Source organism: Corvus kubaryi, unplaced genomic scaffold (genome assembly GCF_017639235.1).
Source record: "Corvus kubaryi isolate FWS band 111438036 unplaced genomic scaffold, C.kubaryi_AGA036_p1.0 66, whole genome shotgun sequence".
Taxonomy (NCBI): domain Eukaryota; kingdom Metazoa; phylum Chordata; class Aves; order Passeriformes; family Corvidae; genus Corvus; species Corvus kubaryi.
The window spans coordinates 3,387,954-3,400,897 of NW_024582054.1; the positions used below are offsets into that span (position 1 = coordinate 3,387,954).

Sequence of the window (12,944 nt, forward strand, 5' to 3'; positions counted from 1 at the left end):
GGCAGTAACATGAAATGCCAGTGCAAGAGGGGAAAAGGGACCTCAAGAGCTGGGATGAAGCCTGGGAGAGCTCACAATCACCTCGGCAGGCAACAGCTACCGTGCTTACAAGGAGCTCAGGCTGCTTGAGAAGGGCATATTGAGATCCACCCATCAGTTGAGACTGAGATGGGGAAGGGTAAAGCAGCCTTGCACTCTTGAACACGAAATTCACGAGGAAGAGCCATTGGGAAAAGAAAGTAGACAGATCTGGAGGTGCAGAGGGATTCACGGGTGGCCTTTTGGGTCAGTGAACCCATTTTGTTCACTTTATGCTCATGAATTTGTGCCTCCCCCAGGCACTGGCCAGCTCATCACCCAGAGCACCACTGCTGTTGCTACTGCCAAGCTCAGCCCTGCTGCAGGCAATGGTAAGCTGTACTAGTTTCCATGGAAATCAAAGAGAGAGAAGCTGGTTTCCACCAAAATCACATTAAAAACATATTTTTGTCCCAAGTGGATTATTTTGTTATCTTTTCTCTTGTTCTTTTTTTTCCCACCATGCAGTACAGATGAAGCAGAATTTATTTTAATGACTCAGATTTGTAAAGCACAAGTTTCATCAGTAAGTCAGAAGCTGCTATTTCCATTCAGATGGGATGTCTCAAAAAAAGGCAAGCCTGAACACTTACCAGTGTCATTTTCAGCAAAGAAATACTACCTCATTCTGGCCTGATTTTAGTGACTGGTCAGTCACTGGTGAGATTTAAGCAGCATTTCTCAAACAGATGTAGATCAGTCAAAAAAGTAAAAGGTTGTTCACTTCCCTCCTGTCCCCAGGAGTCCCTGTCCCAGTGGCTCCTTTGCAACATGCCACAGTAAAGAAATATTTTTTAACACAGCTCTGGACTGTACCACAGCTGTTTGCAAAACGCCTTACAGAAACAAAGCCTAGAAATGGGGACGGCTGCTACCTTGCACCCCAGCTGGGAGAGCGATGGAAGGGCAATGCCTCCTGTCCACACATGGGCACAGAGTTCTCCACTGCAGAAGCAGAGCCAGAAGCCCAGCATGCTGCAAATATCCTGTTTATTTTCACAGGGCACTGTACTGCTAATTTTTTGCTACTATAGCAGCAAAACAAACACACTGAAAACAAGTTTTCTTTCAGGTAGATGTAAACATCTGATTTCAATATTTGCAGTTCTCCAGGGCTTCTCTGGCTCTGTTTAGAGTTCTCACAAGCCATGATGAAGGAATGAACCTTAGGCCCCCTAAAAGGGAGGGACACAGGAGCTCTTCGGCTCCGTCTGAACACTCACCAAGTAGTAGAGACCAAAAGAGAAAGGATGCAGGGAGTATGTTAGGATGCTTGCCCAAAGGAAGAGCAGCAGTCAGGTTTCCAGATGCTTCTGAACTTAGAATGTACTTCTAAAGTGCTGAAGAAGTCCAATTAGAGGGCGAGAGATATCCCCTTCCACACGCCCTGCAGCACAACAGCAGAGGATCTTGAGAATTAAGAGACATCCCCATAAGGTCTCTGTATCAAGCAAATCCCTTTTAACAAACTGAAGAAAAAGATGGTCCCTTAGCACCTAGATTTGTTACTGAATGTAGCCTGGAGAATACCTCTATTTCTAAGAAAATAATCTGTTTTGTGAGTTCTCAAATAAAGTATTTGAGTATTTAAAAAAACCCAACAAACAAGCAAACAACAAATCCAAATAACACTTGATTTTCCTTTTTAGATAAAGCATCTACTGAATTTGACCCAGCTGTATGACTGCTGTGGACATGGTGTTTCTATGTTTTCAGCCTCCAGCAGAGAAATTACTCCCCTATAATTTTTCCCACAGTAGGTTCTAGTCCCTTTTGAGGCACCTGTTTCTACTCCAAACTCTTCTCTACCTTATGTATGTGTCAGACTGCTGCATGTCTGATCCTATCCTCCTCAGAGGATAACCCATCCCTCACCCATTTCTCCTTCCCTCCCAACCCCCCCAGTCTGGCTCTTCAGAAGATTAGAACCCTATCATTTTCCTAGGCAGGACTAATAAAATCTTCCCAGCCATTAGAGCTTGAGAACCTCCTGGTTTTTAGGGCACTTTGGTGGTCATCACTCAGGGTGTGCATGGCAGGGCTCCAAGGACACAGCCCAACTGTATCTTGCTACAAGAGCAGCACTAAGAGAGAAAGCCCCAATTCTTCTCCTTTTTATTGAGTTCCCGCACCACTCAAACATCAGGCAGCATGGATAAGCATTGGTTTCCCCCCACACCAGCTGACTTCCAGCACACCTTCACCCTCCTTCCCTAGACAGAAGCTCTGGCACAGCTGCTTTCTGTAGAGGCAGACCCAGCTGACCCTCGTTTGAAAAAGCCTCTGTGAGGTGAGCTGGCAGGCTGTTAATCCTTGATTTTAAACGCAAAGTCTCCACATCGACACTGCTGGCTGGGCTTTCTTTTTTCTTCCCCCCCCCCCTTCTTTCTCTCTTTTTCCCTTATTGTTTTAAATAATATGAGGTTAGAAAATCTTACCAGCCTCCTTGGGGAGTTACAATATTTGAAGCTCAGAGATGCACATGCTAGGAGACATCTGTGGGTTGTGATGCTTCTTTGCCCTCAAGCCAGAAGCAGAAGAAAAGTCTTTGGGAGGCTTATGTAAAAAATAGGCAGGCTGCTAGCTTAAGGAAAATATCAAGGGAGGAGTAACAGGAAGAATTAATTCCCCACAACCCCAGCTATTTCTTTCAGCACTTAAGTCAGCCCATTAATTGCCAGGAATTATACTTGTCTCCCTATCCAGCTGAGAAGGACTTTTTCAGTCCTTTTCAACTAGTACACCATTGTTTCCTAGAAGCATGTCTGCCAGCTCCAGCAGTATCCCTCCTGAGGCAGCCCATGAACCCATGCAAAGAACTGGGGTATGTATATGTAGGGAACAAACCCAGTGAGAGACAGAGGAGGGGACTGGCAAGAAAGGATGCTCTTTTTCAGCAGAGGAAGCAAAGGGGAATAAGAACAGGCTGAAACACTTACTTCAAAATGGATTTTATTCCAGGCATTAAACAGATTCTGGCACATGCTTTTTTGAAGAAAAAGGAAAACTAAACTGGGTTCCACATAAATTACATCTGGCAAAGTGCAACTTACAAGTGAGTGGGAAAAATAAACCTTTTGAAATCTATTTCTGTACAACAGTAGATTCAGCTCCTCTTAAATAAACCCCCATTGGTTCACAGCACAGGAAATTACATTGGATGCTCTGAAACAATAACAGCTTTCTTTAAAGGTATTACCAATGCAAATGCTCCATCTTGACAGTCTAGGGGGCTAGACTATCAAGTAAACAGGAAAACAAGGGTGAGCAGCTGCTTGTTCTGACTGTTAAAAATAGTCAGTTTGCTTGAAAAATCCTAGGAGACACCTGTTACAAAACATGGCACTGCATGGACCTTGGGGAAGAAAGCAGAGATAATATTGTTCTTCCTTCCCTTCAATGCAAGGGAAATGGAGACTATGCTAATAATGAATTTGAACAAGACTTCGTTTATTGTGAGAAATTCAGTTTGCCCACACTTGACAGCAGCCTTTTGTAATGTACCTCCTTTTCAGCAACTGTTAAAATACATTGGAAACCAATGGCTTCCAAAAGATGGTGTGTGGGGAGATCTCTGTTGAGCTAAAGCAATGCTTTAGCTGACAGAAAAGTGAGCAGTTGGAGGTGACCTCAGGAGAACATGTCCAAAACCAGGCAGAATTAAAAAATTAAACTCCAAACTCCACAAGCAATTTGAGTTATTGACATCTAGCATATGTCCACCTTTGCCCATTTCTTCCCCCAGGCCAGGGCACCTGAAGAAGGAGAGTGTCCAATCTTCAGCTGCCTCAGCTTACAGCCCAAGAAGGGTGCCAGTTCACACTCTGCCAGGAGAGCAGTAGGAAGAGAGGCACAAATCAACACAGCTAGTCCAGGTATGTCTGCTCCAGGAGCAGTCAGCAACCTCCAGCACTGGAGCCAAGCACACAGTCGAGGGCAGCAGTCGTTGTGCTGACAAGAGCCCTTTGAACCAGGGCTGGCCCAGAGCTTGGAGACTGTATACAAGCAGGGCTTCTGTGGTCTGCAGCAGTCAGGAGCATTGTTTGTAGAGGAGCTGGGTCCTGGTCCCAGAGTGGTTATGAAGAAGGAACTGCAAGAAAGCTGCACACACAGAGTGGGAGCAGGGAGGAAGGAGGCAGTACCTGGTAGGGGAGTGAACATGCTGTTAGCTGCAGCCCATAAATTGCTGGAGAGTGAAATGGGTGGAGGTCAGATGGTCCACTTAGACTGCGTTTTGATGAAAATATGTAATCCTCTCACACTTCATTGTATACAGAGCTTACGAACAGTACCTGCTCAGTGGCCCTTCATCTGTCTTTGCATCAACATTTTTCAAGCCAGGTAGGTAAGAACTTGACTGTTCCTGTCTCCTACTGCATAATGATGCTACTCTGGAAGGACCATCTCCTGTATATTCTTGTTTAAAAATGCAGTAGCTAATAGGATGGCATTTCTCCCCTCAATGGGTCTGTCTGGCCCACTCTCTTTCCATTCCTAGGCTATTTTCCTTCCTTCTCTGCCCTCTCCTGACCTCAGTGGTTCCAGCCCAAAGCATGTCTATACGGGGAAAGAGAAATCACTGCAGAGTCAGTGCCCTCATTTCCACACAGAAGAACAGCTGCACCATTCTGTAAGAATCAAAAGAACTCCCCTGTGAGTTTTCAGAGTGCAGGCAGGTCATTCTTCTGGCTAATCAGTGCTGAGGTGGGGATCTGATGTCAAAGTGAAGCAGGAGACAGGAAAAGAGCCCCTGCCACATGGTGGATTTAATTTTTTTAAACCAAGAACAAAAACCATTGTTCAGTTTTCACACTAAGCACATGCAATGTATGAAGAATATTATCTGTTCTTTTGTCAACTGTTTGGGCTAATACCAAGCTAAGAGAAAGAATTCAAAAGAGATACAAACATGATCAGAAGCAAACAGCTGTTCAGAATCCAAACGAACAACCTGTTTCTTCTACACCAGATCAGAAAGGATCCAGGCAAGCGTTTGCCTAATGAGGGTGGTCCCACCACCTGGTTCCCCTGTCAGTTTCTTGGAAAAGAGAGTTGTTTTACAAAATCTGTCTCAAGGAAAATTTAACAGATCTAGTTAGGAGAAGGTAAGGTTGTGGGGACTTTATTTACTTGAATAGGTAAGAGTCCCTTGGCAGGTTTGAAAACTCACACAGCTAGAGCTGACTGGTAACTGGGAGCAGGACTGGGATGCTAGCTAGAGACACCAGTGTCTTTGGTTTTTCCAGAACACAAAGGAGAGGTCTCTCAGGGCAGGCCTGCACTGTGGCAGCATTTGTGCAGGGGCAGTTTCAGCTTCATCAGCTAACCTCTCCCTAAGGTGCTCACCGGGAAGAGAGAGGGGTGTCAAAAGTAGAGCAGCCCTAGCCTTTCTGACTTGTCTTTCTCAAAGAGAGGTGAAAAAGCAACTAGACAGAGGGAGTGGGTGGTTTGTCATGCCAGGCTGTATTCACAGGGGCTATGCAGAGCTGGAGAGACAAGCACGAGGACTGCGGTCCTGCCCAGCCAGCAGCAAGAAGTCTGCTATGACCTAGGGGCTGTCCCCCTGTGTCTCTCACAGTGGGGATCTGGGTGGGCTCCTGCCACAGGCCTGAGCCATGTGCAGCACCTCTGTCTGTGTGTGCTGCCCACGCAGCTCTGTGCACAACCTTCAGTGTGGGCTGCAGTGGGCAGTGGCTGGTAGCACCAGGAAGAGCAGCCAGAGAACAGTCCCAGCTTCCCTAACATCCCAATGTGTTGGCACCTGTCTCTGACTGCCTCCACCAGAACATGGGACCCTGAACTTGCAGGCTTGGGTCACTCTTGGAGGCAGGGCTGGCCTTCCACACATAAAAAAGCTGGAAGGAAGAATTCAACAGGGAATAGTCCCTGAAACAATCCCTGGTTAAGCTGGTAAAACAGATTGTCCCTTTTCAATCTCTCTTGTCAGCATTGCCCAATCTCAGCACATTTGGCTGTAGGGCAGCTACTCTGGGCAGAGGAAGGAATGGGCCCACCAAAAAGAGGTGACAAACTTGCCCCCAGGATCTGCTAGCTCTTTCCCAGCTTCTCCAATGATCATGATGACTCTTCTGGCCAGTCCTCACTGAGAGACATATGCATAAATGATGCACAATGTTAGAGCAAAAAGCCAGGGAAGACAAAGAGCTACCAATGTTTGTACAAGCATAGCCTAAAGCTGCTGGACTGAAGGTCATGAGCTCTGGATGAAGAGAAAGGAAAGGATGGGGAGAGCTGCAAGGTACTTCGGGTCACTCCAAGTATTGGGCTAGGTCCTTCTCCATCCCTAGGTGCAGCTGTGCACAGGCATCAGCTACAAAGCAGGACTTAATAGATAGGAAGATTTCGACAACTGTCCTGATCCCTCTCTTCCCCAGCTTCTTATCTGAAAAGCTCAAAAACATCAAGTGCTCAGCTGAAATGGTGGCTTATTGATGGGCACAGTGAAAACATTTAGGGTCAGACATACAAAACCATTCCTCCCTTCCTGATCCCCCTCTGTTCCCAAAGTCTCATGCATAAAGAAGCAAGGAGATCTCTGTGCTACCATCATGTTGCTTGTAGCAGCTCCCACTGTTGGCCAGGTACACCTGCTTGACAGGGGTTGGTCACCACTCTTCCAGTCTGGTTTTCCAGGCAGAGACCGCTGACAAAGTGTTGAATGAAACTGCCTTTCATCTTCCACTTCTGTGAGAAGACAGAAAAAACATGATGTTACTTCCATTCCCCTAGAGAACGGTGACTTCAAGTTGAGGGTAATAAATTCCAACAACTGGGGAGAATGAAAATCTGGGTATGGGCAGCATCTCTAAATCACTGGTTGCCTGTACTAACGATACCTGCAGTTAGGTAGGGTTAGGGTTTAGCTGAGTTACAGGGCTGCAGACTCAGAAGCATCTAGAAGGCAAACGGCACTAGTGGTCACAGCACCAAGCCTTGTCTGAATTCAAGAAGCGTTCGGACAATGCTCTCAGGCCCATGATGTGACTCTTGGGTGTCGTGTGAAGGGCCAGGAACTGGACTCAATGATCTGGATGGGTTTCTTCCAACTCAGCATATTCTATGATTGTGTGATTCTATCAATACAAAAATGAGCAAGTAGTGGCATTTTCAAAGCGTATTATAGTCATGGTTTCCTTGCCATTCTCTGTCCTGGGCATCCAGATACCTGCCAAAACTTGAAACCCTCCTATGGTTGCCTTCCAATCCATGGAAAGCAAAGCAAAGCACTGAAAGGTCTCCCAACACAGAAAGCAGCCTGTCCACAGAAAGCAAATCATACTTCCTACTGTTTGACTGGATCTCTCTCTCTTCCATTGTCCCCTCATCTCTTCTTTCATCACATTCAAAAAGTCCCATATACAACCCTTTCCTGAAGGTCCACTTTGGTTGTGCTACTTACCAGGAAACAAAAATACGTCCTAACCTTGAACTGAAAATTCTACTGGGAAAGGGCTGTACTTTCCATCCCTGCTGGAAAAAAACCTGGGAACACTGTGGCTGATAATGAAGAGAAAAAAGTAGAACTGAGTCTGTGGATTTGGGATCTCTCACATGAGGTACTGCCATTCACCTTAAGTGGGGCACAGCTGAGCTCAACAGGTTGAGAAGATCGAGGGGTCCAGGCTCCAGGGGTTGTCCCTTCATTCTTTTCAGCTGCACAGATGACCCAGTTAGAATTGTGGTCTGGGTGCTCAGTCAGTAAACAGCTTAGAAATATTATGAGGATGTTTTGGCTAACCCATGAGACTGATGAAGAAAGTGTTTGACAACACTGATGGACCTCAAGGGTATTGCAGAAAAGATATGCAAAGGGAATTTAAACATTTCCTGCAATATCTGGGCAATGTCAAAACCTACAAACATTTTAATTCTTGGGTAGCACAGCAAAAAGACTGCCGCATGCTGTGTGGTTTAAGATATTCAGTTATGTTCACATATTGCTGGCAGCTGTTATGTTTCTTGGAGGGCAGGGCAGTTGCAAAGCGCAGAGTAACCTGTTGCTCCTGTATCATATATTTCTTCAAGTCTAAATACCAGAGGCAGCACCAATTTGCAGTACTGCTAGCCCTGTTTGACAGGATACCGCTAAAGGAGAGCTGTTTGTGCAGCAGGAAGAAGCTGATTTTAACAGAGAAGGGGGCAGAGGAACGCAGTGATGATGGACAGGGAGATACAATGTAGACTTTGCACTACAATGCCCTCCCCAGATGCTGCAACCCACTGCCTACACAGGTCCCAGAACCATCTGGCTCCCATCTGGCAGAAGCCTCCCTACAAAGAGCTGAGGAAGAGTTAGTACCATAAAGCAGCAGCTGTAATGATGGAGTGTAAAGGAGGGGGCCTTCTCCCCTGGCAAGCTGTGCTCTGTGCCTAGCTGGTGCCATTGCTGCATGACAGCCTCCCCACCAGCATCTCCAGTGTCATAGACACCCCAGTGAGGAGCCTTTTGACCTTCTCCAAAGCCCACCTTCCTCCTTGCCCTCCACTTTCCCGCTACCTCTCTGTATTTGTGAATTCCCAGTCTCCACATTCCCCTGTGCATGTGCTAGAGGAGGCCTGCTGGCTGCCTCTCCCACGCACCCCACAGCTCACCAAAAGACCCTGCTGTAAAAGAAGATGCTGTTATGAGATTTCAGATGGAGGACAAGGCAATTACCAAGAGACATTGGTTTTCTTCTTCCCCCTCACTGTTCATGAGTAAACTAGCACCACTGGAGGCTTGCTCATGTTATTCCTTCAGATGAGAGACCTGCTACTGTGGCACCTGTACATGCTGAGCAGGTACCCACTGTGATGACAGTAGGGAGTCTGCAGCAACAGGCACAGCAGGACATTTACTGCTGCTAACAAAATCAATCAGCTTCTCAGTGAGTCACACCACTGGAAAGCCCAGCATGTCATGTGCACGTTACAGGGAGTCCTCTCTTCTCCTACACCCAGACATTATGACTGGCCTGTACTTGGAAGGAAAGCTTTTGGAAGATACAGGCATTGCACAATCTGAAAAATGTTGGCTTGAAAATCCTCTTTGGTCTCCCTTTCTTGTGCAGATGGAGATAATACAGTTTACTGGTCAGAGTAGGTTTGGAGTGAAGATGGAGGAAGGAAAAAAAAGAATCCATATTTTCTTTGAAATGTTGTGTCTTGATCCTCTTTCCCAGTGTCAACCCAAAATTTCCCCCACTTTTTTGGAAATCTCTCTCTCCCTCTTTTTTATCTATAATTTCAAAATACTTTTAAGTGGCTGGATAGAAGCAGTCCATGTGCAGTTACTAAGAGAAAACTCAGAAAAAGCCAGTACTCTTCTATCCAACATATACAAGAGCTGAAATTGTTTACACTAGTCTAATTTTTCAGGGTAATCAAAAGTTTTCTTTTAACCCCCAGTAATCCAGGCAGTCCAGGGCTTCTCTCAAAACCCTAACTGTGGAACAGTGGAATCGGCCAAGCTCAGGAGGCATAGCTGAGAAAGGCAAATTTTGTTCATGAGGACAGAGACACTTCAAACAGAAATGTACGGAGAGCTGATAACTGGAGTAGCCAAGGAGGCTGTAAGTTGTAATTGAGTGTATTTGCAGTGCCATGGGAAGCCTGAAGCTGGTCTTGAAGACTAAATTTTAAATATATGAGCAGAGACAGAGGATGGAAAAGCTCACACCAGCATCCACCAAGTACTGCCTTCCTTTGAGCACTTAAATTTCTAAAACTAAATCACAACTGAGAGAAAAACTCTTGCCTCCTGAAAACTACTTTCAAGGTATGGCATATTGCCAGTATTGTGTTACCAACTTATTATCATGAAGATGCTGAGTTAGGTGCTTTCAAAATAGACAGGTTTTCACTCCTTTTCTTTTTGGATACTCTATATAAAATTGCATTCATCTTCAGGTAATATACTGAGAAGTAAAGTGGGAAAAATTTCCCAATGGCATACAAAGGGACACAGAATTTCAAACATTGTCTCACAAGAAAACTCAGTGTCCTTATTTTCACGCTGAGGTCTCATTCCTTCAGAACATTTTAATGAAATATAACTGTTTAATAGGATTTCTCAGCATTTCTTGTTCTGTTGGGAAATACTGTGCCAATGCTTCTCATTTTCATTCTCTTGTTTTAGTGTCTGACTCTCACTTTGCCTTCTATTTGTCCTCGCTATAATACAAATTAAAACACCACTCCTACTGTCAGTCAGAGCCAAAAACAAAGCTGAAGGCAATAATGTATTGCGCATTCAACTAAAAATGCTATTCTCCAAATAACATTATGGATAACATCCATCTGGTTTGAAATCTAGTTCTGATTATGCAGAATAGCTTTTGGCTGGTCCTCTGCTAGCAGTGCCAGCTGTTGCTGTTGAATGATCAACAGGATCATGTTGCCAAATAGGTTTCATTTCTGGTTTCTTTGAACCCAAGGGAGTCTGACAGCACTAAAAATCATCTAAAGTGTGACTATTGTTTTGTATCATCCTGCCTGCAAAATTCTAGACTTATTTTGAGGTAATACTCTAGACACAACTCGTAATAGTCTAAAGCCTCTGCTAGAGTATTATCTATATGTTAGATGGGCTGTTGTTAGCACTCAAAATTAACAATAAAATTATCTGTCCTTGGGACATGCTTAATGCAGAACAGCTGTGTAGCATGGGCACAGCTTCAGTATGTTTGAAAGCAGAAACCAACTTTAGGAGCTGTGTGGTGCTGTCATAATGATCTAACCCCGGGACACTAAAAACCAAAGCTATCACATGTAGAGTCTTTTGTCAGAAATGTTGCTTTTCATGACTCAGACACAGACATGAAATCTAGATCCAGAAAAACCCAAACATCTTTCACCACAGATTTCTGATGACAGTGACAGGAAAGATGTTCAAAGCTGGACTTTTATTATGCTGCCATCTCCTCCTAGGATATTGTACGTGTGATGTGTGCAATGCATGTTGGCCAGGCTCCCCTCCTCCACACTCAGACCACATACTCAGGGCTCTGGCTTGTCACTTCCAGCTCTCCAAAGTAGCTCAGCTCCCCTCCCTCCACCCTCCATTGAGCTCCTCTGATTTTCTGAGTAGCCCACTTGATCTGAGAAGTGGATATACTCATGCACAGTTTGGAAGCACTGCTCTCCCCCAGCACTTGCACTTCGGGCTGTGAGTGTCCATGGGGAGACAGGCAAGTTGTAGGGCAACTGAGAGAATTTGTTCCCTGCAGCTTTGCTCTTTCTTGGAAATCAACCTCTCAAATATCAGGAGGAGAGAGAATGGAATAGTTTACACGATGACTGACTTCTAGCTAATTAAAATCTAATGTCAGTATTAACAACAATTACTGTTGTGTTTATGGAAGGAAAGAACCATAACAACATTCCCCAGAAACACAACAAACTTGAGCATTGCAAGTAGAATTGGCTTTACAAGTAGAAATCTGAAATGGGAGTTTGGGACTACAAAAAAGATCCCAACATTTCAGAGCATTTCAACCCAAATTACATTAAAAATTCAAATGCATTTCTCCCACTTCACCCCACCTTGTCCCTTCAGCTGCAAGGCAGTTTGGAATGGCAGCTGCAATTCAAATCAGCCTCTAATTATTTGAAATGCTTAAACAAAATCCTTGCTTAGAGTCAGTTAGTTAAATCATCTGCTAGGTCAAGTCCTTGATGTAAGTGCAGTTTGCTCACATAATGTAATGGAAAACAACAGCTCACACCCTTAAGTGTGTGTATGTCTTCATAATGAGCCTGTATATAATTAACACATCAAGACTCAATAAATCCTATTCCAGCAGCAGAATAAGCCTGCTTGTATTACTGTGGCTTCTGGCTTCTGATATAGCTTGGACTCCACCCTCCTTGAGGGACCTTGTCCTTCTGTGACAAGGGAAACAGGGAAAGACAGCTGATTTTGGCAGCTGCTAGAGTCCTCTCTGCTGCCAGCGAGGAAAATACTGCAAGGCACATAAGAAGAAGCTAAGTGACCTAATTACACAGCAAGGGGGTGAGTGACTGCCAGCAAGAAAAAGGAGCAGGCAAGCACAGCCCACCTGGGATACCCTTGCAGACTAATCCAAACTCAGAGTTTTCCCAGCGTATTCATGGTGACAACTCTTCAAGGCATTTCTGCATTAAGCAATCCTCCAGAGGAAAGTCTATACAGGTTTTCCATAAATGGCCAGGACTGGATTTCAGTGCTTTCTTTCAGGAAGAACTAATTTCAAGGATTCAGACAGCATTAAAAAGTACTGACAAAAGAAGATGCTGCTGAGAACTGGTTAAGGCTGAGCCATCTACCTTTGGGCTATCAAAACAGATGTGTCAGAAAGTACAGAGTCAGCACAGCCTTAGATGACAGAAAGTTTGTTTCCTCTTGGTGTAGAGGGAAGCATGGGAACTAGGAATGAAACAAGTCCAATCTGCTGTCTGCCAGTGTTGCGTTGTTCCTTTCTGTGCTTTGCCCAGTTCTGATAAAAAAGCACATCACATCTCTATTGAGGGCACCCCAACCATTGCAGAGGCCATCCCTTACCTAGTGCTGTAAGGCAAAATGATTGATTTGTCCTGACAGATCAGGGATGCACATCTTGGAAACAGCATAAGTCAAAGACCTGCATTTTGTTGGGAACATTGCTGCTGTGTATTTTGCCTATAGGGAGCAGTTCAGGTGGCACATATGGTGCTTTATGTCAGTCAGTATTTCTTAACTGAGTTGTGCACACTCAGTTTTAAAGGTCTGCTCACGTGTCCAAAGAACAGCACAAAGAACACAGTTCTCTCACTTCTAAATAAAAAACCAAATGATAGCACACACCACCCTTCCCTCAGGTATCTCAAAGCAGTTGCCTTACCTACCT

At 44.9% G+C, this 12,944-nt stretch overlaps 1 protein-coding gene across 1 annotated transcript in view; it reads right to left on the reverse strand.

Annotated features, from left to right (window-relative positions):
• Positions 1-3,013: 3,013 nt before the first annotated feature.
• Positions 3,014-12,944, reverse strand: part of GALNT16 (polypeptide N-acetylgalactosaminyltransferase 16) — a 75,035-nt gene continuing 65,104 nt past the window's right edge. The window contains exons 15-16 of the mRNA XM_042047376.1: positions 6,644-6,783; positions 3,014-4,220 (exon numbers count right to left, since the gene is read on the reverse strand). Of these exons, the coding sequence (XP_041903310.1) occupies positions 6,646-6,783 (138 nt within the window). The 3' untranslated portion in view covers positions 3,014-4,220; positions 6,644-6,645. The remainder of the gene's footprint in view (positions 4,221-6,643; positions 6,784-12,944) is intronic.